Here is a 27,239-nt window from a genome sequence, read left to right on the forward strand (position 1 = left end):
ACCATTCCTGTGACCCACAACTTTCCCTTGAGACCCAACCTCCACCCAACCTGCCTAAAGGTCACCATTCCTGTGACCCACAACTTTCCCTTGAGATCCAACCTCCACCTAACCTGCTTAAAGGTTGACATGTCTGTGACCCACAACCCCTGCTTATGGTTTTTTTCCTTTTATAAACCCATTACCCTTGAAGCTCTGTGCCATTCTCCTATCCTGTTGTGTCAGAAAGGATTGTGGTCCGAGCTCGAACCCATAATACAGGACCTGTGTGTGTTGTATTGGTATCGCTTCCTGGTGGTCTTTTCAAGGGTCTCACGATCTGGGTACTACACTGCCTCTGTCTCTGAGTGCACCCCCATACATTGGTTATGTGGTGCTGCTGAGGGAGACAGACCCAGGGCTTCAAACATGTCTGGCAAACACTCTACCAGCTGAGTTACACCCCTAGTCCCACGGTTTTGGCTTTTTATTCTTTAAGAATACCCAGTTCTTCATCTCCTTTGCACAGAGTCCACTGGACTGGACCAGCTTTTGGCTCTGTGGGCTGCAAAGGGAACCTAGGAGACATGTAAGCCATGGTTGGGGTGCTGCCGCAGCTCAGAACAACCAGATTTCTTAAGAAGTTGAGTCCATGACCTGTGCCCATCCATGTCCCTTGCTTTGGACCCTACTAATGGTCTGGCATTGTTCCTAAAGCCCAGCTTCATCCCCCACTACAGGCCTCTGGCCACTACAGGCCTCTGCTTCCCTGCATAAGAGTAGGTCTTTGTGTCCTAGGAGAGGAGTCAAGCTCAGAGCCCAGGAACCAGGGGGGCTGGGTCAGATACCTCTGCCACCACCAACCACTGTTAGAGTCTTGGGATCCTCACCTGTGGAATAATATAGAGGCCGTCAAGAACCTGTGGCTACCAGGAGGGTGGCTGGAGACCATATTTATGTATGAAAGGTGCTTTCAGGGATACCTGGCCCCAGGCAAGAGCTCCAAAGATAACCAGCAAGATTGCTATGCAGGTGGGAAGTGGGATGTGGGTACCTAGCCTAAGGCCAAGCAAGAATGTTGGTTTTTGCTTAGGAAAATATCGGGTATTTCCCAGAATGTAAACAATTTGTAGTTTCCCAATCAAACATAGAGTGCTGGGGAAATCAAGGAGCTTTGTGTGCTAGACACTTCATCACTGTGGAGGGAATGGAGCCACACTCAGGTGCTTGGCTGCCACCTGTCCTGTGTACCTAACTTGTTTGGCTCTTCTCCATCTTGTTCCTCTTAGGTATGGTAGATTCCCAGAAGGGAAGACCCCTGCAGGTATGGCTGCCATCAGCAGACCATTGTACATACTGCAATCCTTGGCAGAATGGCCAGAAAATAGGTTGGGTGGTGGGGATCTGCAGGAGGTGAAAACACGCTCACCTCATTAGAGTTCCAACAGGGCATTTGTGATTGAAATGGGAAATGAAGTTGGGAACTTAGGAAGTTGGTAGCATGTTAATGCAGGAACCCTTTCTTAACTGGTCAAAGAACTGAGAATAAGTGACTGCTGGGTGCCTAGCCTCAAATGGGACATCTAAGCCAACACCATGCCACCCGGCCACCCCAAGGCTCAGGAAACAGAAGACAGGACGATGGGGACCCGGGGAGCCGTAAGACGCAGAGGATGAGGACAGGGAGGAGGGCTGTTATGAATGTGGCATGGTTTTTGTACTCGCAAACTCACTGCAGCTCTGGTTAAGACCTAACACCAGAGCCAGCCGGCAAGATCAGTCAACATTCCATCAGGCAGCACCAACTGGACTCAATGTGTTAAAACAGGGGTGGGAGGAGCGTGAAGGTGGGCAGGGATGTGTTGGGAATGGAAAGGAGGACTCCGGACCGGTAGGATCAAGATGCATTGTATGAAATTGTCAAAGAATAAATAAACGGTTACAAAAGAAAACCTGCAAAGCTTAACAGACTCGGGACAGAAAGGATGGGAGCTGTGGAATCCATCCTAATGGTCTTTAATCTGAGTGTTTTGTTTTGTTTTGTTTTTGTTTTTTAGTTACAAGTATTTGTGCAACAAAAGAGAGAGAGAGAGAAAGAGTGTATGAAATTTTCTTTTAATGATTAAAAATCAGAAACATTGAGAAACCCTTGGGAAATTCATTTTAGCCCTCATTCCTTCCTTCCTTTATCTTTCTTTCCCTCTTGTCAAAAAGTGATCCTCATTCACGTTGAGTTTCTGGTTAGTGTAATGTTATGGCACAGTTTTGTTGAGAATATAAAACCACCCCCGTCAACACTCACTCACTCTCAGATTTTATTAAACATTGCCATGAACTTCCTTTCATCTCTTAGTTTATCTTTTTAATTTTTTAAGAACAAATCCCCAACCTAATCTTTACCTTGTGTTTAACTATAAAATTTTGGCTGTGTTAAGTGGGAAAATGGCAGATTTGGGTACCAGTGATGCTGAGATAACAAACGTCCTCCTGGATGTGCCATTGAGACCCCATTTGGGGCCGAAGATGGGATTTAGCACTAGAGTGCTTCACCCAGCATTCACAGAACCAAGGTAGAAAAATCCTCAAATCCAATTTAGTTGTAGGGCTCATCTCCTACTTTGTTGGAGAATAAAACATCAGCTAGTTAAATCTGGCTGAGGTTAGACCCTTGGCTGTCCTGGAGGCTGGCAGGAAATCTCTGCCTTTGGGGCTTCATCTTTAGGATGTCACTCACTTCCTTAAGCTGTGGGGTCAAGGTGACATCTCCTGGCAGAAAGTCTGACTTCCCAGGTTCCTCATATCCTTCCTAATTATACTTTCTCTTTTCAGGTCAGATGTCCCTCACCTGGAAGGTGGCAGCCAGAAACAGCCATTGTCCCTCCCCTCACTCTGCCTTCAGCTCCCCTATCTCTGTGGGAGGGAACGCCCACACCTAGTTTTCTCAGAGCTTGAGAAAAGTCAGTTTTAACAGACTACCATGTCTTCAAAGAGAAAGGCAGAGGCTTCTGGGATGCTGTTTGTGAGGGTGGGGTGAGGGTGGGGTCTTCAGTGAGTCACTCTGGGAAAGAGTGGCCCAGCACACACATCTGAATTGTCCCTTGAGATTCAGGTTAAGCCAAAGGATTCTGCAGGAAGGAAGTTGACAGGAAGGTGACCCTGATCCCTGAGAATGATACACAGCCCCTCCAACTCCGGACCCTGGAGCATGAGACATAAAGACGTTTAATGAAGTATCTCAAATGGTGCTTCTTTTACCATGAACATCTGGAGACCTCTGTTGGGTGAATTCCAGTGCCCGTGACATCCTGACTATCCACAAAGGCTAAGACATGCCAGGGGACGCGAGCTCAAAAGCGTCCGTGGAAAATTCCAAGAGGCAGTTCCTAGAACATGCTCCAAGGGTCAAGGGGAAATCGTCATCTCTTCAGATCAAGGCTCCCAGTTCCCACCCACTGTCCCTGTCAAGGGCAGAAGGAGGGCCCCTGGCAAGACAGCTCCTTCCTCCCTCAGCGGGAGATTACACACAGCCAGCTCTAAACCCTTGACACAAGGTAAACATGACACCCAAGAGAAATGGAACATGGCTTCCCTTTGTTGTTTTTGTTTTGTTTGCTTTTTGGCTTGTTTTCTTTTCTCCACCATCGAGTCTGTGTTCTGGGAAGTTAATGGGGAAGGTGGGCTGATGGGTTAATGCCATCTGGGTTTCCAGGTCCCGATGTACCGTCCTATGAAGACTTCCATCTGATTAAGGAGAACACGGCGTGGACCACATAGAGCACCGTGGCCACGTAGGCAAACACCTGGAACCAGAGGGAAGGTCATTAGTGTGAGGTCATGGGGAGGGGGGTCAGTGGGGCTATGAGAGCTATCACGTGGCACGGGAGGATAGATTCAGGGTGCGTAGACTGCCACCGCTTCCTGGTATACATGATGAGCCCAGATTCCCAGGTAGTCTAGCCTGTAGTCTTGGTGTGCAAACTACCCTTATCTGACCTTACTGGTGATATCAAAGTCCCCTGTAATAAAAGCATCACAGCTGGGTGTCAGTGACACTGGCAAACTTCCCTCTCCACATCAGTGAGACCAAGACCAGTCTTTCCAAGCTGTGATCCCATTGTATCCCCAGATACAATGAACGCCTGAGTTTACTGCCTCTGGTTAAGTCCCCTGTGCTGTCTGTACATGAGCAGACCCTTTATCTTTAAAAAAAAAAAAATGTGTGTGTGTGTGTGTGTGTCTGTCTGTCTGTCTGTCTGTCTGTCTGTCTGTCTGTCGCATGTGTAGGCCAGAGGAGGGCATCAGATGTTTTCCTCTATAAGAGTCACAGGTTTGGCAGGATCTCTCTTTGAACCTGGTGCTTGCAGTTTACAGCTCATTGATGGCTATTGAGTGCTTGCTACCCATCCTCCTGTCTCTGCCCACTGACCGCTAGGGTTTTACAGTATTTTAAGGATGTCCAGCTTGTCACATGGGTTCTGGAATCTGAGCTCGTGCTTATATACCAAGCTCTCTTAACCACTGGGACATCTTTCCATCTCTCAGACCCTTTCTATAAATTCTGGATTCTTCATTTCCCAGGTAGAGGTGAGGTAACCAGGCTGCATGGGAAGCAGAGAGCAAGGCAGAGGACGAGGGACACCTCGCTTCTATCAACAGGACGTGGTGTACTGAGAAGCTGCCGAGACGGTGCAGCCCGCCACTCTGACAGTGGGATCATAGTCCCTGGGCGGTCACCAGTCACTTGCTGGGCTCACTCACTTGGTTACTCTATGCCCCCATCACTCTACTCTGGGTGGCTGACCTCCCTAAAGGCTTGACAACCCCAAAGCTAATATTTGCACCTGGTTTTGTGACCTTCCTCAGGCAAGGGGTCAAGAGTTTCCAGCTCAGGTGCAACATTTAGGGCAGCCACGCTTCTGTGAGTCTTGGAAATTCTCATAAACAGCAGCTGTGGCGCTCGGGCATGGGTGAATGCTCCACCAGCATGGGCCAGAGGCAATGTGCAACCCGAGTTAGTAACAAAGCTGAGAACTGGGAACTCTTAACCACCCAAGTCACCTGTCCCCATCAGGACATCCAGGTCCAAGGAGAACCTCAGTCAGAAGCGCCTCAGGAGTTCTCGAAGGGACAGCAAGTAAAAATTTAGTTTGCAAATGAGATTTAAAAAAAATATAGCATCTGAGGGATATTTAGAGTTCAGGACATGCTGAGGTAGCCTGACCTTCAGAAACCCTTCCTATGAACTTCTGCTACGACTGCCCACTACAGTGAGCCATAGATGTCTCCAAAAAACCTCCTTTGTCAACCCCAGAGAGTTTTCTGGCAAAGAAGCTCTACTCACTGCCACCAAAGGACAGAGTGAAGAGGCTGGGCTCCTGAAACAGGTTCTCATTAGGACCAGGCAGGCTGGTTGGCATGTGGAGAGGCTCCAAGATCAGATGTTAATTCTTGAGTAAGAATGATGCCACCTCCCCATGTACCAATCCAGAGGATATTGTGACCAGGAATAGCTCTGCTTTAAACCTGGTTCACACATCACTTTATTGGTTCCAGCCTAGTGTACCTGCCAAATGAGAACGTTCTGATTTTTGACTCTAGAATGCCCAACCCTGGCTGGACATCTGCATGTCTATCCAAGCAAAATAAAAAAAAAAAAAAAAAAAAAAAAAATCAGGGCAGAATCATCTTTGGAGTGGATCAGTGGATTTTGTGAAGGGGGCCCACAGTGGAATTCTATACAGCAACATAATAAGCAGGCTACATCTACAGCCAGGCACTTGGATGACTCTAACATATATAAGGTTGAGAGAGAGAGAAAGAGAGGGGGGGGGGGCAGGCATAAAAGAATGAACCTTGCCTAATTCCACTTCAAGAAACAGGCAAAACTGAACTTGGTGCGTGCTCTGTCTGTGTGTGTGTGTGTGTGTCTGTGTGTGTGTGTCTGTGTCTGTCTGTCTGTCTGTCTGTCTGTCTGTCTGTCTGTCTGTCTCTCTCTCTCTCTCTCTCTCTCTCTGTAGCAGTGCTGGGGAGTGAATTCAAGGCCTTGCATGATCCAGACAAATGCTCTAACACTGATATATATCTTAAGGCTTATGTCCTGCTTCTTTAAAAACTAGTTTATTGAAAATAAAATATCTGTTTGTGTAAGTGGGTATGTGCATGTGAGTGCAGTGCCCATGGGAGCCAGAAGATGGCGCTGAATCCTCTGGACCTTGGGTTGTAGGTAGTTGTGGTCTAAGACGTCCACACTGGGAATGTGTGGGCCCAGTACTCTTTCTCAGCTGCTGGGCCACCTCTCTGGCTCCATTTATCTTCTGAAAATTCATCATTACATCTGCTTGAACCTGTGCACTTGTCTGGATGAATACTGCTTTTTAATATAAAGTCAGAGAGAGAGAGGTTGGAAAGTCTGGATGTGATAGAGCAGGTAGCTTTCTACCTGCTCAACAGGCAGGGATTTTATTTCCATCCACCTGCATTCCTCCATCATGTACTGAGCCGAACCACTTCTAATCTACACTACACTGTTGTCCTAAATAATTTTAGAGGGGTTATTGTCAAGCGCTTTGGTGTCTGTGAACTCAGAAGGCTTCTGGGTTGGCAAAGGGGAGATCTGAGGTGCCCCTCCAGCAGGCAGATGCATCAATCCTTATAGAAGGATGCAGAGAGCCTGAATCACCAACCTCAAAGAGGAAGAAGGCACAAGCCAGATGCTGCCTGGCTATGCTGCTGTTCAGAAACTCCCTGTGGGGAAGTGTTCCATGGCATAGGACACCATTGAAGAGGGTAGAAACAAGAACCTCAAGGTGGCCGGGTTCATGGGAGTTGCTTAAGGGGACATGCGGCTTCTCCAGAGTTACAGTGTCCCATAAGGACACTGTCTAGCTAGATCCAGGAAGAAGCCTGTTGTCCAACACCCATGCCTGTAGACTGCATGCAGCCTCTGTGCTGAGCTTCCATCATCTTGTCAGCTCATTTCCACTTTGGGATTTGTATGATGTCAACTTCTAGAAATCTGGGGAGCACTGGTTTTCTTTTTTTTTCTTTTTCTTTTTCTTTTTCTTTTTTTTTTTTTTTTTTTGCATGGTCTCTCTATGTAGCCTTGGCTGTTCTGAACTCACTTTGTAGACCAGACTGGCCTCAAACTCACAGAGATCCACCTGCCTCTGCCTCCCCTAGTGCTGGGATTACAAGGGTACGCCACCACACCCAGCTCAGCTCCTATTTCTAATTTTTGTTCCTTATATTTTGATACAATCTATAGTTAGAAATAAGTTTTAAATTGAGGACTCTGAGTAAGTGCTTCAGTCAATACATCCTTCCAAGGGTACCACTCAGAAAAAAAAAAAACCATCTTTCTGAAACAACATGATCTCTCACTCCTTGTCATTTAGATCTAGTCCATTAAAAAGAAAACCCATGCTGTCCTTAGCGCCCCTGGTCTTGACTGCATGTCTCAGTGGACAACACTCAAGGAGGGTATGAGGCCCAAGTGGCCAAACCCACTGCCTGAAAATGGTACTCAAAGCCAGCATGGGTGGCCAAGACCCTGGCTTTGACACATGCTAATCTTGGGAATGAATCCAGGCTGCCTCTCCATCTGTGGGATGAGTGTAACAGTAACACTGGCCTCATAGGTCTTTTGTGAGGGTCAGATATGACCACTCAGCAGCCATCAACCCTCAGATGTCTGCCCATGCACAGCCAGCCACCTGTGCCCACTGAACCTGGGAGCATGAAGCCCTGAGATACCATGACCCATTCTGTCCCTTCATAAGGGCCTCACTGCTTCACAAACAAGGAAGGAGGTCTGACTTCAGTGGGTTGGTTGGGTGACCCTCCACCTGGAGCCTCTGCCTGCAGCAGGCAGGGAGAGCTGCTTGCCCTGTGTACTGCACACGCAGGGCTGCCTCGAACTTACCACTGCAGCGATGTTTTCATGGTAATGCTTGTAGGTGATGCCATCATACATTGAGATGGTGGCCAGGGCTTCCAGAACTGAGGCACTGAGGTAAAATAGGGCAGCCACACAGTGGTAGGCTGCATCCTGTGGGTGGGAAGGGCTGGGTCAGAGACCGAAAAGGAAGAGACACCCCAACACAGACACAGAGACAAAGCCCTTGAATCACCTGCTCCCATCTCCTCCCCCCCCACCCCGACTCCTCCCTTTGAACCGCACCCATACCATCTAAGTCTACCAGCTTCTCTCAGAGGTTTTGATGGCTGAGGAGTCTAATTTCCTTTCCCTGGGCAGATGCCATAGTGATTCCTTTAGTGGAAGAAGATGCTGTTTTCCCTGAGAAACTAACTACTAGGGGTGGGGGTGGGGTTTATGCAGATTACTCTTCATTGTTAACAGGATTAGACACCTAAGGGTATGTCTTTGAAGGTGTTTCCACAGAGGCTTAACTGTCATTGATGACTCAGGCTGAATATGAACATGGTACCATCCCATAGGCTGGGGTGCCAGACTGAATGAGGAAGAGAGAGCTAGCTGTGCCCATCCTTTCTGCAGTGAACCCTTCCCTACCATGATGACTGAACCCACAAACTGTGACCCACCCCCAACGAGCCCTTCTGTAAACTGCTCTATGTCAGGTGCCTCGCCATAGCCACAAGAAGCATAACAAATGCAGGGTAGCAGGTGCAAAGAAGCTGTTTCTGGACCCCAAGATCAATTACACGTGGTTATAGTCCCAGCTTGGATGTAGGCTCTTTGTCCAGTCCAGTCAGGGGAGAGAGAAGCCTGGGTCATTTCCATTGTTTTTCTTTTGTTGTGTTGGTCCTATTTATTTATTTTGGTTTCCGGTCTATTTCAAAGGAAAAAAAAAAAAAAAAAAGGAACCAAAACAAAGCTCCGTGTGCTTGTGATTTAGAAGGGATTTCAAAAATTCATGTAGAAAGGCCATGGCAAAGTAGAGGCCTAGCCAAGTGGCCTGAACCTTTCTTAGTTAATAATAAGCAAGTCCCCTTATGTTTATTTGAGGCCTGTCTCCGGGGCCTCAAAGCAGAATTTACTACAAAAGAAAGAACATAGGCCATTTTTGGTGCCCAAGTCTTCAGGAAAGCATGCATAGACAGGACTCGCCGCGGAGCCAGGCAGAAAACATGGTCTGGCCACCATGGAGCGATCAGCTTAGGTCTAGCCTTTGGGACTCTGCTTCTCTGGGTGACAATAGCCCTCCTGGGTTCTGGGAGTGCTTGAAAAGGCAATTGCAGGGGCTGGAGAGATGGCTCCATGGTTAAGAGCACTCATTGCTCTTCCAAAGGTCCTGAGTTCAATTCCCAGCACCCACATGACAGCTCACAACTGTCTGATGCTGTCTTCTGATGTGCAGAGGCACATGCATACGAAGTACCCACATATATAAAATACATAAATAAATAAATCTTAAAAAAAAAAAAAAAGAAAAGGCAATTGCAGATAAAAGAGAAAGCACCCAGGAGAATCTGCAGCAAACACACAGGTCCTGCCTCCTCAATGCAGGATTCCTTTACTGCTACGGAGAGTCTGAACCAAGGCCAAGACAACTCAGCTTTGGATTGTGCCCAAAAATGTTTCCAGGGAACCCCCATCCAGGTTTGGAAAAGCAGTCTTCTGTGGATGGGGTTTCAACACCACCCTCCTCCCCATCCGTACACACGGTCCGCGGGCCAGCACTCACCAGTGTGATCCAGGAAGTCTCACCACCGTGAGTACCAATGACATACATGATCATCAGGGACGTGGTGGCCACGAAGCAGAACACAGACACGAACATCACCCAGCCCTGGATCAGGGGAAAGGGCACCAGGGAGGAGGCGATCAGGATCCATACCAGGCCCCCAAAGATCTGCAGAGAGGAGACAGAAAGTATTGCAACAGCACACAGCCACAGCTCTCCAAGGGGTCCACCCCCAGCTCCCAGCCCTAGCCGTAGCCATAGCTCAGGGATCCTGGGGTTGTAGATGCACGGAAAGGGAACAAAGGGTGGACATGAGGCTAGCAAAAACATCTCTTTTATCCTCCAGTGTCACAGTCCAGAACTCCAGTGTCACCTGCTGCCTTACTTTGTTTCATTTTTTAAGTATAATTTTCATTTCTTTAATTTAATAAACATTGTATCACACACACATTACCTTAAACACTTCACAAGAATTAACTGAGATTGTAGCAATGAAGAAGGTTTTTTTTCCTAGGTTATCAACGGGTAAACTTTCTAGCTACACTATTTTATTGGCATTTTTACTCCCAGATTTGATGTCTTAGATCCCCCAAGTATAGAAAGTTCGCTGACTGTTGATGTTGAAACTGGAGTGGAAAGGTCACAGGCTCCTTGAACTCTCAGACTGCTAGAGGTAAAAAGCACTTTGTCTGATCAGGTGGTTTTGGGAGTGAAGTTGGCCTTGATCACAGAAGCTGGCTCGCTGAAGGGTACCAGGAAAACCCATCCCCCACCTCCCACCCAGCCATCTTCCATAAAGCCATTCTTCATCCAGGCTAGCTAAATGGCTGTGTCAACCATCACAGAAGAGCTTAGGTCACCTGTGTATGTGCAAACGCTACTCTGCGGCGTCTTTGTGGGATCCTGTGAGCCCGAAGTGTTTATGGGTGCCTCACAGGCGTGGCCTTGAAGAAAATTAGGTGCCACAGAAGAATGCAAATCTCTTTCTGTCCAATCCTTTCTCCTGACTCCTGCCAAAGGGCTGAGTGGGTGGGACATTCAGAACTTCTCAGCACAGCCAGCAAAAGTGGACTAGGTGACCTATGTTTTACGCTTACCGTGGCTATATCATTTCTTTTAGGGCAAACTGTAAAGTGATTAAGTTAAGCTAGTGTGCATGGGCACCCACCAATGGTGGACTTTGAAGTGGCTTTCAGGTCTGCAGAAGTATGGCTTATATTTTATACACCTTAAATCATCCCTTTCAACTCTGTTTTCCCTGATGGGGCCACATACAGGAATTGTGATCAGAAGTCAAGGGCGGGGCAACAGGCAAGTCAGAGTGAAATCACACAGGGCTGCCAAGGTCTTCCTAGATGCCAGCTCTGAGCTGGCATTGAGCTTCTGGTGGATGCCTGGCTGATTCAGGCTGCTTGAGTGAGGGCTTTCATCACTCTGCTGGAGACTGAGCTCTGGTTTCCGCTCCCTGTGCCTGGATGTGGAAACACGCACGCGCGCACACACACACAAGCACGCATGCGTGCACACATGCGCATACACCTGCATGCACATACATGCACACACAGACTCACAGAGACAGATCGATACAAAGATAAAGAGAGAGATTGATGGATTCTTGGAGTCCAATTGGTGCCCTTGTCCACAATTGTCCAGAGAACAAAACCCATTCTGTACCCGAGTCCAACCTCCAGCCCCTGACAGTCCTCAGGACCTGCCTCTGGGTATGTCACCTAGTAAAGTGGCACTTTTGAAAATTAGGTGTCCCCTCCACCCTTTGAAACGTGTAAATAGCAGTAAGTTTCACAGGAAGGTACTGGAAAAAAAGTCTTCCCTCCCTTTCTTTCTTTTTCTCTGCTCCATTTTTGAGACTGTATCTCTCACTGTAGCCCAGGCTAGCCTGGAACTATGTAACTTCAGTTGGCTTCTAACTCATGTCAACCATCCTGTCTCCACTCCCCGAGTGCTGGGATGACAGACTTGAGCCATCAACCCCAGCTCTCTGTACAACATCGTTAATGAGATGTAACTCATACGTGAACTCAGGAGAGTTCAGAAAATCACTTCAATGGGAGTTTAATAGATTCATACACTCAAACTACCATCACTGTTGCCAACTTTAGATTACTTTCATAAACTCAAAACTCTACAATCAGTAGCCATTTATCCTTATATTTAGCATCATGGCTTCCGGGTGAATACTTCTCTTCCAGGGGATCCCTGGAAAACAGCTGTATTAGCACAGTCCCTACCAGTCCCTTGTGAGGTATCAGAGCCATTGGCTCCTAGGACGAGTGGTCCTGATGGCATCTGTAAACTTATCAACCACCACCAGGATTCACTGGACACCTAAGGACATTCTTCCCTCTGCTCCCTGTTTTTGTTACACTTCAGATTGGGGGCTGGTAAGTTTGAAGACATCATTACAAGACCTGGCTTCTGCCTTCCTGTCTGGCAACTAATAGGTTTTTCCTGTGCCCCTCGCTGCACGGCTGTTTTGTCCCAGGATGGGGCGGGGAGGGTGAGAGTAGGGAGGAATCTGCAGCATGAGAAGGGATACGGGGGTGGGGTAGGGGGTGCCTAAGAAGCCTCCCAGCTCCAGGAGAGAGTGTATCCCAGGCAGTGTCTATGAAACTTGGCTTCACCCGGGACTTTGAATTTGGAGAGTGGCCCTTTGCTCACGTCAATTTCAGTGCAGCGACTCCTCACTGACAGCTGTGGCAGCTGTGCGGAGTGAAGGCTTCCACATCCGTGGATTTAATCAATTGTAGATTTTTAAATGTTTGGGAAATCCAGCCATGGTGGTGGATACCTGAAAGCCCAGCACTCAGAAAGCTTAAGGAGGCTTCTGTGAGTTTAGAGGCCAGACTGAACTATAGAGTAAGACCCTGACTCACAATTTATAATTTAAAAAAATTTTGGGGGGGGGGAAGACCCTGCATCTGAACTGGACATAGTTTAGACTAGTTTTTTTCTGGCTTAAATGAAGGCTGATAGCTAGCTCTGAGCAGGTGAGGTGGGTGGCCTGGAGCATGGCTTCCATAGTGTCTTAAAGGGAGAGGTGGACTTAGCTGGTTACGGTGGACATGAGCCCAGGATATGCTGAGAGAGACTACACCACACGAGAGAATGTTGCAGCAGTTTTTCAGGGCTCCAGAGGGTGGGGAACCCAGGCACCCTATGGGAGCAGGGGTGGCAGAAGCTGGGCTGGGGGAAGGTGAGCCATGGGGAGCTGAGAGTCATGAATCACAGGGACCCAAGCCTGTTTGTACCCCACTCCACCTTGAGGTTGTACAGAGGACAAACAGAGAGAGCAGGTAGGGCACCCACACCCGAGAGATAAGACACTCCCGGGCAGTGAGCAATCCTCTCAGGCCTGGCTTCAGGACCCTACTGGCCAAATATTTGTCAAGAGCATGAGGGTAGGTGAGGGTTCAAAAGCGTTTCCCTTTGTAACAAAAACTCTAGGTATCTTTCAGCTTTCAGGTTTCTAACACACAGAGGTGATTATTAAAAAAAAACAACAACAACAACAACAAAAACATTATACAATGAGGTAGAGGCGTGATCCAGGGGTCCATCCCCCACCCCACCTCAATTCCATCAACAGAGACAGCTGAGTAGCTGCCAACAGAGGTCTCAAATAAACCTCTCCAAGTTGCTGTCCTGGGAGCTACATGGATTGACCAGTCCCTCTGGGGCCCAGTGCTCCGAGATGGAAAGTCAGGGGTAGACCCTGGATTTGTGCTCTAAGGTCCTAAGCGGTGACTAGGCATCAGATTAGCTGGGACGCCTTTAAAAACCCAACAGCAGCATCCAGGTGCAGGCCCAGGATCAGAATCAACTGGAGAGAGGCAGAACTGTAGGACAAGAAACAGAGGACCTAGGCTCTTCGCCAAAGGCTGGGGACATGTTTTCATAACATGAGGCTTAAGGTGGTATTCTGCTTGCTCCTGACAACGCAGAAGATACAGTGCAGTGTCCCGCAGGGTTTCCAGCACAGGCAGCGAGAACCCCCATCTTGCTTCTGTCTGACCTCTTGATGCCAAAATACCACTGGGAACTTTCTTTTTTTCTGCCTTCATGTTTCCATCACTGTCTTGCTTTGTGGACGAGACCAGCTTATTGCTGGTTGTTTTCTAAACTCCAGTGTCCAGCCACTGGCTGCCGGCAGAGGCGGGCTGTGCCTATGTAAGAATATTGGGCTGGCCAGGTGTAGTGGTGCACGCCTTTAATCCCAGCACTTGGGAGGCAGAGGCAGATGGATCGCTGTGACTTCGAGGCCAGCCTGGTTTACAAAGTGAGTAGAGAAACCCTGTCTCGAAAAACCAAAAAACAAAACAAAACAAAACAAAAAACAAAAACAAAAGAATATTGGGTTGGAGAAGCAGCAAAATGTTTACAAACATTTTGAAAGGGTTTGTAGCCACCGTTTAGTCAATCAAATGTGAAAAATGGTTTGTTTCCTCAGGAGATAGACAGTCTCTGGGGGAGCTTTCCTATGACCCCCACTTTTTAATTTTATTTCTCTTTATTACTATTATGTGTGTGTGGTGGCACAGTCGGCGGTCCGAGGGAAACCTTTGGGAGTTGGTTCTCTTCTTCCATCACAGGTTCTGGAGGTTGATCTCAAGCGCTTAGGTGATAAGCACTGTAGCCTCGGGACCAACTCCCTGGCCTCCTGCTTGGTCCTATGAGTCACCTATGGGAAGCAGACCAGAGTGGGCAAGGGGACAGACTTTAGGCTAGAATTCCAGAGTTTGAATCATAGCTTTGCCACGTATAGGCGGAGCTATCTGGTACCCCTGGGAAGCTGCTTAGCGTTCCTACCCCTTTATCTATGAAATGGTAACAACAATACCCATAAAAAGAGCTGGTATCGGTGGAGATCTCCTATTTTGGAATAAAGCAGTCTCACCTGTGGACACGTTAAAAATTCAAACGGCCCGTGCTTTCCGTGGGTATTACTGCTCACTTGCAAACTTGCTGGGAGCTAGAGTTAACTAATTAATCAATTACAATGATTTCGTTTTTTGTTTTGAGACAGGGTCTTGTCAGGTAGAACCAGGCTGCCCACCCACTAGGATATAGTCAGGGATTACTGGAGCTAGAAGTTGCCTCAAGAACTGGGTATGTAGCTCAGTTGATAGAGGGCTCGCCTAGCATGTATGAAGTCCTGGGTTCCAGCCCTAGCCCCTCATGAACCATGCCTGGTGGCACACACCTACAATCCCCCACACAGCAGAGGCAGAGGCAGGAGGATCATCAGGAGTCCAGGGTCTTCCTTAGTTACATAGCAGTTGTAAGCTGGCCTGTGATACATAAGATCTTGTCTTTAAAAAAAAAAAAAAAAGGTGACCATATAAGCATTAAAAAAGAAAATATCATGGTGTCCCCTCACTGAAGGTTGTATTATAAAATGTTTGTGCCTAAGGAAATGTAAAGTGTATAAAGATGGGAAGGCCATCTTTCTAACAATGAGCTCACTTGTAAAAGAAGAAAGGAATTCCCCAGGACATTCCTGAGATTCATCTCGAGTTTCCATCCCTTGTGGAGCTGAAAGAGCAGATTTATCCCAGTTCATCCAACGGCAGGGATTGGGCGGCTGAGGTTGACGCCAGGGATTTGTTCTAATTCTCTGGCTGTTTCCCTAGGGCACTGCTATATGCTGTCAGAAAGTCTGCCAGGGGAACGTGCCAAGGAAGAAGCCACATGCCAACCCCTTGAGCCGGGCCTCGGGGCTCCCAACAGCTCCCTTATAGTAAGCGTGACCAGGGGTTTTGTGCTTTGGGACGTAAGGACATGGGCCACAGAACATAGGCTGGGCACCGAATACTAGGGTTGCCTTTATTCCCTGGGAGGGACAAAGAAGATGGCCTCATCGGATGAGAGGTGCCAGTTGGCACACCCAGGCTTCTGGGCGGGCTGCCAGGCTCCATACCCATGAAGGCTGTCCTGAGGCCACCAGGAACAGCAGCCCCAACTGTTTGCTGGCCACATGCATGCAGAAGCTTTGAGTAGCCAAGAGTTATGTCAACACTGGGTGTGCTGGTGAGTTTTATGTCGACTTGACAGACGCTAGAGTCATCTAACAGGAGTGAACCTCAATTGAGAAAATATCCCTATAAGACCTGGCTGTAGGCCGGGCAGTGGTGGCGCACACCTTTAATCCCAGCACTTGGGAGGCAGAGGCAGGCAGATCGCTGTGAGTTCGAGGCCAGCCTGGTCTACAAAGTGAGTCTAGGACAGCCAAGGCTGCCCAGAGAAACCCTGTCTTGAAAAACAAAACAAAACAAAACAAAACAAAACAAAAGATCTGGCTGTAACAGGCAAGCCTATGAGGTATTTATAAAACTATTGGTTGATAGGGGACATCCCTGGGCTGGTGGTCCCGGGTGTTATAAGCCACAAGGAGCAAGGCAGTAGGCAACAGTCTCCCCACAGCCTCTGCATCAGCTCATCCCTTTTTTGTTTCTGCCCAGTTTGAGTTCCTGCCTTGGCTTCCCTCAGTGAACAGGGACTTGGGATGTAAAAGCCAAGCAAACCGTTTCCTTCACAAGCTGCTTTTGATCATGCTGCTTCATTACGGCAATAGTACTGACACCAGGATTTTATTCGTAGTTGTGACTTGAACAGTGCAGTCACTGTGTGCTCCAGCAAGCTGCACCTATGTAAGGACGGATGTCTAAAAGAATCATTTCTGTGGGCCAGAGGTCAGGGGTCATTATTGTTCTGTGCATGCATGTGTGTGTGTGTGTGTGTGTGTGTATATGTATAGCAGTGTATCTGTGCCTTATGTACGTCCACATGAGTTCACGTATGTGAGTGCATGTGTGAACATGTGTGTTTGTGTGCACACATGCACACACCTGTAGAGGAGCAGATTAAAGATGAGCTACTGCCAAGGAGGGAGATGGCACCATGGTGCTTGTGTAGTCAAGGTGACACAGAGAATCAGGTTTTGGGATAATGATATGGAGAGAGAGAGAGAGAGAGAGAGAGAGAGAGAGAGAGAGAGAGAGAGAGAGAGAGAGAGGAAGGGAGAGAAGTCAGGGCAATGCCTTTGACCACTAAACACTTCAGCCTTCTCATGGTCCCTTGGGTTTGCCTTAAAAAAAAAAAAGTTTGGGTGGAGCCTGAAACCTCCTTTTCTGTTCTGAGAGGTGAGGCTGGCAGAGAAGAAGCAAACCCAGGGAAGTTCTCCAAGATGTCAGCTCCACCTCCTGGGTTGACAGAAATGGAGCTCCTAGTGAATCAGAGGGAAGCCTTCCTTTACTCTCCAGTTGTCACCCATGTGCTGAACAGGTGCCAAGAGTGACCATGTCAATACTGTGGCAGGCACACCCAGGGAGCCAGGCCTTATTAAAGACACATACCAGGGGATGGGAGTGCAGCAGTGTTCATGCCTAGCATGAAAAAGGCCCTGATCTGGATCCCTAGCACTGAATACACACACACACACACACACACACACACACACACACACACACACACACACACACGCACGCACACGCACACACGCGCACACACACGCACATACACATGCATGCACACACATACACATGCATGCACACATATACACACACACACGCACGCGCACATACACACACACACACACACACACACACACACACACACACACACGGAAACCATCTCACCATCCCCTTTGCAGTCCTGTCTTTCATGAGAGCAGTTCTGGGTCTTCCAGTGCAGACAGGCAGCTAGTGAAAGTGTGAGGTGATCAGAAAAGGCTTCACCCAGGAAAGGCAGAAGCCAGTAACTTACACAGTACCCTTATACTGACCCCTCCCCTATGGACAGGCTACAAAGGAGGAGGTCAGAGGGGTCCATGTCTGGGAGTACTGGCTTTTTGGGAGTCTGACTTCTGGGTCTGTTAGAATGAGCACTGGGCATGTAAGGAGAGATGCCTGCCTCAGTCTACCTATATCAGTGGCTCTTTTACTCCAAAAGAATTCATTGTGCCGTCATCCCCTGTGAGGAGGTTAGGCAGTGAGTGGCAAGGTCCTTCTAGTTCATCTGAAGGGAAGAGCAGGGCTTAGGGACCCTTTGGTCTGCTTGGATGAAGTCAGGACCTCAGTTGATATCAACAGGGTAGGGGAAAAGTGGGAAAAGCCCTCTTCTGGTCTACAGTCCCTCCACCCTCTAGTATTAGGGAAGTCCTCTGTCCAGTTCATTCTACCTGTCTAGGGAAATATGTCTGACTTAACTCACAGCTTCTTCCCCAGCTGGGTGTGCTGCCAGTCACTGAATGAACGAAAGCTCCCCCAGGACTGGCCAGCGTAGGTGAATTCCACATGCATGGTCTCATTTGGATGGAAACTTTTGTACCACACCTACACCCACTGGCTGTGCCCAACAAGATAAACAGAGCAAAGAGTTTCTGGAAAAAAAAAAAAAAAAAAAAGACAAGCCACCTGTAAAAGACAAAGTTGGTGGAAACAGTAGACCAGAAAGGAGTGGCTTTAGCACAAGAAAACTGAAGGTATTGGCAGGCATCAACAAGCAAGTTAGTATCCCAGTGAGCACACAAAAAAATGTGACCCAGAAAACACCCATTGGAGTCCCAGCACACTCTTGGGACTTGGTGGCCACCATCAGTTTCTCCTTTCATTTGCCCTTAAAGTCAAGATGGTCTTATGATCTGTAAATGCTAGCTAGCTAGGAGCAGCCACCATCCCCTTCTGACCAGCTGAGAACAAATCCTACTTTCGGTAAGTCTTGTCGCGTGCCCAGTCTTTGGGCTCAGTCTAAGAACAAGCCACATATGCACACAGAACATAGCTGAGAACCAGGAAAGGGTGGGCTTCCAGGTGAGGGAGACAGGTAAGCCTGAAGGGCTACTCCTGAAAAGGGAACATTTCCACATACCCTCACCTCACCCCATTGAGCTATGCGGCTGGTTTTGGAAAGCCTGAGACCCAAGAACTGGGTGGATTCCTTCTCTTCCTGCCAGGCTTACTAGTCTTACTAAGCCCAACTTGTCATCACCACACACCTTCAGGACAGACATTTAGGAATGTGACAACATACTTCCGTGTGCCCCTCCCTGTACCTGTGGCCTTCCAGACAGTGTGTACACTGTCACGCACTTGGGAAAAGGTTAATTCCATTCTCACTGGAGATCAGTTCTTATGCCTGTAGGGTGATACAGCAATTTGTGTCATGTTTAGAGTCTCCCCAAAGAAGCTTTCCCCACCTATTTTTGGCAAAGGCTAGCCGAGCAGTGCCAAGAGCAGCTGAGGCAGCACCCAGCCTCCAGAACAAAAGGCAGGAGACAGTTGCCACCACACCCACTTTTCCTTAGCTGCTTCATCAAGCTGGCTAGAGGGAGTTGCTAGCTCAGTTGCTGAATCCTGATGGGAAAAGAGACGCTGGCTAAGCCCCACAGAAAGCATCTGTGCAGGACACAGCGACTAGGGGATACAAATCAATGTCCTTCATAGCCCATCTGTCTTGTAGCTTCATTCTACCCTGCCAAGTCTTGAAACAGCCAGAGAAGACTTTGAGGGTTGGTTAGATCCCCTCCATGACTGTCCTCCATGGGTACAGGATAACCAGTCGATCCCAGAACAGGAGTTGAATTATTAGCCAATTAATAGTAACGGTATTTAGTAGCTATTGGTTTGTAACTATATCATTTGTTTAAGAATTATGTGTATACATTCTATAGGGCATAATGACATTGTGGTCAATGACAGACACGTACATGAGTAATTCTGTAAGATTTTACCACCTGGTGATGTCATGATCCTCTTAGTTTGTGTAAATACATGCTGTGGCCTTCACACTATGTTAAATTGGCCTAATGATGCTATGACAGTTCGCTTTGTCAACTTGACACAACCTAGAATCACCTGGGCAGAAAGTATCGAGGGGGGATTGAGCCCAGGCAGGCAAACAAGTGAGTATATGTAGATTCATTTCTCTTGCTCTTTACTCTGGATATAAGGGGCCAAGCAAATTTGTGGTTCTGTTTTGACTTTCCCACAGTGATGAAATGTAACTGGGAAACGTAACTGTAAGTTGTTTTTTGTTAGCGTATTTTGTCACAGTAACAGAAATGAATCTGGCATTTGCCCGTGGATTCTCACTAAGTCTACCATGAAATCAGCCCTGTGGCCAGCATGGGCTTTGGCCATGGCCATGGGACTATTAGTACCAAGGGAAATACTAGTCCCCTTGGTCCTCATTGGCTCTCAGCTGGGTTAGGCTCTTGATAGGAAGGGAATGGCAGAGGAGGTGACTTGGGAGGCAACTCATGTCAGCGCCTCCTGCCACTGCGACAATGGGTGGCAATCAGCTCTGTTCCTTTTCAGGAAAAGAATAACAAGGTTTTGTATTTATTTAATACCCAATAACAAAGGAAGGAACAGCATCCAGGGCCAGCGTGCCCTCTTCTGTGGTCCACCCTATCCTCTCTTTGAGGTGGAGGATGTCATCTTTGGCCCTTCTCGGAGGTGCCCACTCTCTGAAACCTGTTCCTTGGCCTTCAGGGGTCTCCTTGGAAGTTGAGCCAAGAGTTTCACAGGGACATGTCCTGCTTCCTGCCCTCCTCTTGGCCATGTCCCATGTGTTCTCTCCTCTGCCCAAGTATATGGACCTGTCATAACTCATGACAAGGCTTTTGTGACATTCTGCAGGCCCGAGGACCTTGGTGTACTCTTGTGGTCCACAGCGGAGTTATTTTGTCCAGAAAAGGGTAGAAAACTACACACAGAGCCTGAGGCAGTGAGGCAGAGATGAGGTGATAACCCTGGGAAATGCCACTGTTGGTACCCAGCCAGAAGTTAATGGGCAACTAAGCCTTCCTACAGCATATAGAAGGACCCAAGACTTATGGTTTAGAGACCATCTGGGACCTGCTATTTGTTCCTTAGTCTTGGGATTAATATTAGCCCATGGGAAGGGGTCAGCCATACCCCCCCATGGTGCTTTGCTTCAATGATGAGGGTGCCTTTACCTTTGGCTTCATATTTAGTGACCCATAAGAGACAGCTACTAGAGCATTCTATTAGCACCTTCCTTTAGGATTGCAGGTCTCAAGTCATGCCAGACTCAGGGACAGATAATGTGAGCTTTCAGGAGGAAGAGTGAGGCTGGCTGTGCTGGAGAGCTCTTAACCACAGTCTCCTGTCAAAAAAAAGTACCAAATTCATCAAGACTCAACCTCTGGCTCCATCTAGCTCAGGGCTGGGATGCAGGACTGGCTGGTGCCTGGTCCAGTGCCCATCTCAGCTCTTAAGTGCACACATTCTCAGGAAAGCAGCACCGAGGTCTCTCCACTTGTTCTAGAGATACAGGCACAAAAACACCCTGCAGCAGCAAGCTGACCTCTATTCCTTCCCTTCCAGCATTTCATTTTGTGGGTCTTCCATCTCCCCTCTCCTTGCCCCCCCCCCCCCGCTGGAGGCTCTCAGGCAGGGAAGTTGCCTTTGCTCCAAGGTGCAGGTGATGTGTAGTGAAATGGCCCTGCCTGGCTCAGAGTTACCAGCTCCTGATCAAAGCAGGCCACTGGCCCTTGAAAAACTGGAAAAGTCACTTCTCAAAGCCAAGAACACCTCTTCCCAGACCTCTATAATTCTGCCTTTAGAGGAGAGGAGCAGAATGCTGGGGCAGAGTTTGGAAGCACTCCCCTCTAAAGAGCTCAGAGAGGACCCCACAACCCAGGACACACACCACTACACAGCCTGGTGGAGTCCTGGCACTTGTGTCCTGAGCTGCTCAAGTAAGACCAGTCCCCACTCACTAGTGACACCAGAGAAATTTCTCCTGGAACAGAGAGTGTCCATGCTGTGAACCTGTGAGAGCCTCGGGACACCTGGGAACCTTACTCCTGCCTCTCACTGACAAATACCTATTGTTCTGTGCTCTCTGAAGAAGGTCTTACTGGGTGGCCTGGATTACATATGGCCACGCCCACTGAGTCAGTGGTCTGTGAAGGGCTTCTTCTTGTTCTTGGATGCAGTGACTAAGAATCTATAGAATATATTTTTATGTAGTGGTGGTGTCTCGGCCACCAGCTACCCAGTGACTTTGAGCTGTCCCTGATGGCTGAGAGAGCTGCCAATTGGGTGGAGTTACCTGTCCCCAAACACCTTTGTTGTAAGAAAACAGTTCACCCCCACCCCCCATCCCACCACCCCACCCAGGCAAGTGGCTCCCTCTCTAGGCCTCAGCTTCTACCAGGACCTACAAATTCGGGGTCTGTGATTCTACATCCCCTTTGCTCTGGCACACTTGATACACTCAGAAACCTGCTCCATTGTCTCAAGAGCCAATCATGACTCCGTGTGGGGCTGGCTCTTCCTCAGCCAGGTGAAAAACTAGGACCTGTTTAGTCATTTTCAGACAATAAAAGCTCCTCTTTATTCTGAGAGCCAAAAAAGCCATCATTTTAATAATTACCAGGTCCAGCTCAATGTAGGAGTCAACACAAGTGAATCCTGGGTGGCACCCTCATCCTGCCTCCAACCCTAAACATGCACTCAACAAACACCAATTGTCACCAGGGATCAACCCTCTTCTTTCCCCACACTTCTGAGGTGTGCAGGGGCATATAAACAGCCACTTTTGGAATTCCTAGTATCCCCCTTTTTTGAGACAGGGTTTCTCTGTGTAGCCTTGACTGTCCTGGATTCACTTTGTAGACCAGACTAGCCTTGAACTCACAGAGATCCACCTGCCTCTGCCTCCCAAATGCTGGGATTAAAGGTGTGTGCCACCATGCCCAGCTCTTAGTACCCTCTTTTAAAAGACAGGCCATGACTATGTAGCCCAGGCTGACCACAAATACATGGCTCCTGATTGCGATTACAGGTATGGACCATCACACCAGGCTCCTGGCACACTCTTCCCCAGGAAGTTTTGTCCATTCTTGAAGCCAACCCACCTCTTAGGGAGGGGGTAGGTGGGGTGATGACGGCATTTCTAGCACACCTGTCATTGTTTTGTAAGGGCAGCAATGGTGGGATACTGTCCCAGAACTTTGTGGCAGAGATTGCCTCTGCCAGGTTTGGCGCATCTAAGCATTAAGAGCATTGTGTTTCCTTTCTTTCACAGCAATGGTGGCCTGAGTGCCATGAAGCATCTGGCTTAGAAACGAGGGAAGGAGGAGGGGAAAGGAGAGGAGGAGGAGGAAGAGGAGGAGGAAACAGTTATTATGGCTAGAAAAGGAAAAGCCTCTTATTGGGCAGGAACTTTGCTGCACGGGAGACCAGAAGCAATGTCCTGGGTTGAGGTGTTGAAGAGGTAAACTTTTGAGCATTTCACCCCTGGGTCTATATAGGGTTTCATCTTTCTACCCACTGCCTGTGGCTCTAGGAGTTTTCAAAAAAGATGTGGTCCCCTACTGAACTGGGCTCACTTTTCACATCCCTGGAGGATCTTACAGGGATCAGGGGCTCTGGGGTAGGGACACTGAGGCAGAGTAAGGATGCCAGTCCTACTCGGAGTTACAGTCGTTTTCTGTCCTCTCCTGTCTGGGGAATGGGGCAGCTCAGGCCTGCTGGCCCTGGACATCTGCATCTCCCAGGCTATTGAGAGTTCAGGCATGGGAAACTGAGCCCTGACTCATCGTCCACTCAAGCTACAGATCTGAAAAATAATCAGCTATTTTACACCCGCAGAGTGAGTAGAAAATCACAAAGGCTGATGTTACCGAGAGTGACAGGGACAAGGAACAATGGAGACTTTCATATGCTACTGGTGAGCGCGCAGAAGGCCCAGGTTTAGCCTGAATCTTGTGTACAATTCGGGGGTCCATCTAGTGAAAAGGGGCCTTGGGAGAGACTTGAGTGGGTGTTGAGTCTTTATCTTAGAGAGTGGATAAGTTTCCTAGGAAATCTGTTGTTGGGATATGTCAATTAGAATGATCCTTTGGGACAGCAGGGTGGTGACAAAAGAGAAACAGAGATGTTCGTGCTCCGTGACTCGGCAGCCAAATTTCCACTCATTCAAAGAGAAATTTCCAGCAAGAATTACAAGAATGAGCCAGGCGTGGTGGCGCACGCCTTTAATCCCAACACTCAGGAGGCAGAGGCAGGTGGATCACTGTGAGTTCGAGGCCAGGCTGGTCTACAAAGCTAGCCCAGGACAGCCAAGGCTAACACAGAGAGACTCTGTCTCGAAAAACAAAAAACAAAACAAACAAACAAAAAACAACAACAACAAAAAGAATTACAAGAATGTTCCCGGTGAGGTGATCTGCAGCCGCTAAAAGTAACAATCTGGAAACAGCCAAAATAGCCAACAATGGAAAAAACAATTGGCAAAACAGTAACAGGGTATAAATCTCAAACCATGCTGGGAGCTGCAGAAGGGCACACCCACTGCAGCGCGATTGTCACAAGCATAAAAACCACAAAACAGTACGCGCTCATGGTTCCACCCGTACTCAGTGGCATCTGAAGAAGGCTGAAGGGATAAACATGTTTAGCCTCTGGTCTTCCTGAAGATGGAGACTTCGCTGTAGCTCCTTAATACCCAGAAGCAAGTGAGAGAAAAAAAGATTGAGAAAATTGGGCAGCAATTTATATGGATGCTTGGTACGGGTGGTGTATACTTTTCTATTCTATTTGAAAATGTCCTGATATTTTTGTTTTATAAAAATTGAGGTGAAATTCATGGGTCACAAAACCAAACACCTAAAGTTGATAAGGCCAGTGGCATCCTGCAGGTTTATGGTGTCCTACAACCATCACCTTTAACTATTTAAAAAACACGTCATCACCCTAAAAGGAAACCCTACACCCACTGAGCAACTGCTCCCCCCAGTTCTGTTACCTTTAGTCTCTGGCAGATCACCAGTCTGCATTCGGTCTCCATGATTTTACAATTTGGGGAGCTTTATGTATATGGAACCATACGGCATGCCTGCCTCCACTGAGCATAGACTGCCCCGGGCCTGCCACCTTGACAGCATGGATCAGCGCTTCCTATGTCCAGACAGAATTCCACTGTAGGGAAAGGTGACACTGTATTTGTCATATTTGCCTGTCTGGTGGCTCTTTCCACTGTTTTCTCCTGTCCAGGACCATATTCAGCACTGCTGTGGGTATGTGTGTACTCAGTCTCATTTGAATTTCTATGTTGAATTCTATCTATGGTAGTATTCCTGGGGTGAAATTGCTGGGCCATAAGGAAACTGTGAAGAAACCGGCAAACTGCCCTCTGGACTAGTTGAACGTCTTTACACCCTTAACGGCAGGATGCAGACTTACAGTTTTTCTATATCCCAGATTGTTATATTCCATTGAGGGGGTGGTTGTTTTAAAGTTTTGTTGTAGTCTTTGCTGCTGGACCTGTTTTAAAACTAATAGTCATTCTAATAGAGGGAGGTGATACCTCAATGTGGTTTCGATTTCCTTCCCTGGGTGACTAACTCAGCGAGCATCATTTCTTCTGTTTACTGCCCTTTTATGTGTCCTCCTTGAAGAAAGGTCTGTTCAAGCCATTTGCCCACCTTATACTTGTGTTTTGGGTGTTGACTTAGAATATTCTACAGTTTAAGTAAACATCCCTGGGGTGGTCAGTGCTTCTTCCAGCCTTTTAATTTGCCAGCTCTCTGTCAAAGCACTTAATACATAATTTGTACAATCTATGCTGAGGCGCACTTCCAGCACTGTGTCTGCTTTCTCCTTTCTCTCCCAGGCATGAATCCAGCCCTAATCTACAGAGGAGGAAAGAGTCAAAGATGGCACGCGAGATATAGAGGGTTTCTTGAGAAAGATGGGGGAGGTTGTGGGTAGACACAGGAGCAGTGGTTGAGGAGGAAGAGATACCCTTTCTAAAACAAGTGAAAGGGAAGAATTCTGGTCAAGGGGGGAACTCTAGAAATCCCTGCTACCCCATAGAAGGCTGGAGAGCACACTAGTGGGGGTAAGGCTACAACCGGAGTCTTTGCAAAGAAGTGTCCAACGGTCAACAGCAGTTACTAGAGACCAAGAGTTTTGTTTTGTTTTGTTTTCCCAAAACAGCCTCACCCCATCACACCTCAGGCTGACATGCTGTCTTTTGATCAGGCCTTTCTAAGTTCCTCTTTGTAAAATTCTGACGAGTCACCCATTACTTACTCCCCAGTCCTGGACAGCATCTGCTTGTTTTTAGAAACCCAATCTTGGGCAAACATAAGCTAAGGGATGAGAAGGAAAGAACCCCGTGAGCACCCAGTGGGTGCTTTCTCATCCGGTCCAGATGCCTGGGTCAAAATACATTCCTTGGCACTGCTCCAGGGTTTGGCTGGCAACCCTGAACATAGAAGGGACTCATGGAGACTGGAATGCTTGCTGAAGACCTGGATGACCTTGGACAAGTCCAACCCAGCTATGGGCCTGGGTGCTCTAATTTATAAGTGGTGAGGCTTGGCTTGGTGGTGTGTAGCGTTTCTTATAAATGTTACCTCCATAGCCTTGGCCTGAGGTGTGAAGTCACTTCAGAAACACCCATGTTTGGGTTAGACTCAACACTCCTCTCAATTTCAGTGACATCCTGGACAAGGAAGCCTACTGTCTTTGGCGTCCACCTCCTTCCCAACCATGCAGTTAGAAACCAGGATCCAGTTGTTAAAATCACCTTCTACATTCTCTTTTCCAAGCCAGTGTTCCACACAAAGACATCTTCATGGTAGGAGCACAGGAAATGTTTAACACACACACACACACACACACACACACACACACACACACACACACACACACAAGGAATAAACAAACACCCTCCCATCCAGGCAAGTGCTAGAAGACCCTGGGGACTTGAAAGCAGAAAGCGAACTGAAGCCTTGTAACACTTTACCAGGAGCTCACAATAGGAAACTTTCTGGAAGCTACTGGGGTGGCTGGAGAGGGAGAACTCAGACCAGAAGCCGAGTCAGCCCAAGGTCAGCCAGGGCGGGAGACGGAATTCACCTGTCTTCCTGGGCTCCTCCCTCCCCTCGCACAGGGCACCAAGACCACAGCCGAACAAACACTATTTTTCTTATTCCTTGATCAAATTCACCACGGAGAAATTCCCTTTCCAGGCCTTAAGAGTCTGGTTTCTCTTGATCTCCCAATCTCTGTCGGCAGCATGGAGGGAGTTCGTTGGTTGGGTTTGTTTATTCAGGACACTCAATGGGAAAAGCCAGGTAAGGAAGCTGAGCTGGGATGTAGCAAAGTTCTGGGAAGAAACTTCTTTGCACCTGCATGGGAGGTTGGTCCGCTATTTTAGAAAGGAACAAACCACTGAGAGATGGGGAGAACTTTGTCTATTTGGTCCCCTCCATGCTCCTGGTGGGGCCCGGAACAGCGGTGCAGAGCGCCCCCCGCCCCCGAGGGAGCGAGCGACTCAACCTACCCCGTCCCTTTCCCAGCGCAGGGCGCGCTATTACTCACAAACTCAAAGACGAAGAGCAAGTCAGGGAAGGTGACGAAGACGGAGAAGCCACTGGGCAGGGTGCTGCCACCCGAAGCCGCTGCGGGGGCCATGCCTGCGAGCTGGCGTCGGCCTTGGGACTGGATACCCACGCCTCTGGCTCTGCGATGACCACTCGCTCGCTCCGCAGAGCCCAGTAGCCCGGGCGCCCTCGCGCGCGCGTTAAAAGCT

The 27,239-nt window shown here is 48.3% G+C and overlaps 1 protein-coding gene across 1 annotated transcript; it reads right to left on the bottom strand.

Annotated features, from left to right (window-relative positions):
• Window positions 1-3,592: 3,592 nt before the first annotated feature.
• On the bottom strand, window positions 3,593-27,239 carry Mal (mal, T cell differentiation protein). Its single transcript, XM_051144585.1, has 4 exons — window positions 27,029-27,239; window positions 9,645-9,812; window positions 7,901-8,026; window positions 3,593-3,779 (listed from the first exon to the last, which is right to left on the bottom strand). The coding sequence occupies exons 1-4, from the start codon at window positions 27,119-27,121 to the stop codon at window positions 3,705-3,707; spliced, it is 462 nt and encodes a 153-aa protein (XP_051000542.1). The 5' UTR covers window positions 27,122-27,239; the 3' UTR covers window positions 3,593-3,704.

This window comes from Acomys russatus, chromosome 4, assembly GCF_903995435.1.
Source record: "Acomys russatus chromosome 4, mAcoRus1.1, whole genome shotgun sequence".
Taxonomy (NCBI): Eukaryota; Metazoa; Chordata; class Mammalia; order Rodentia; family Muridae; genus Acomys; species Acomys russatus.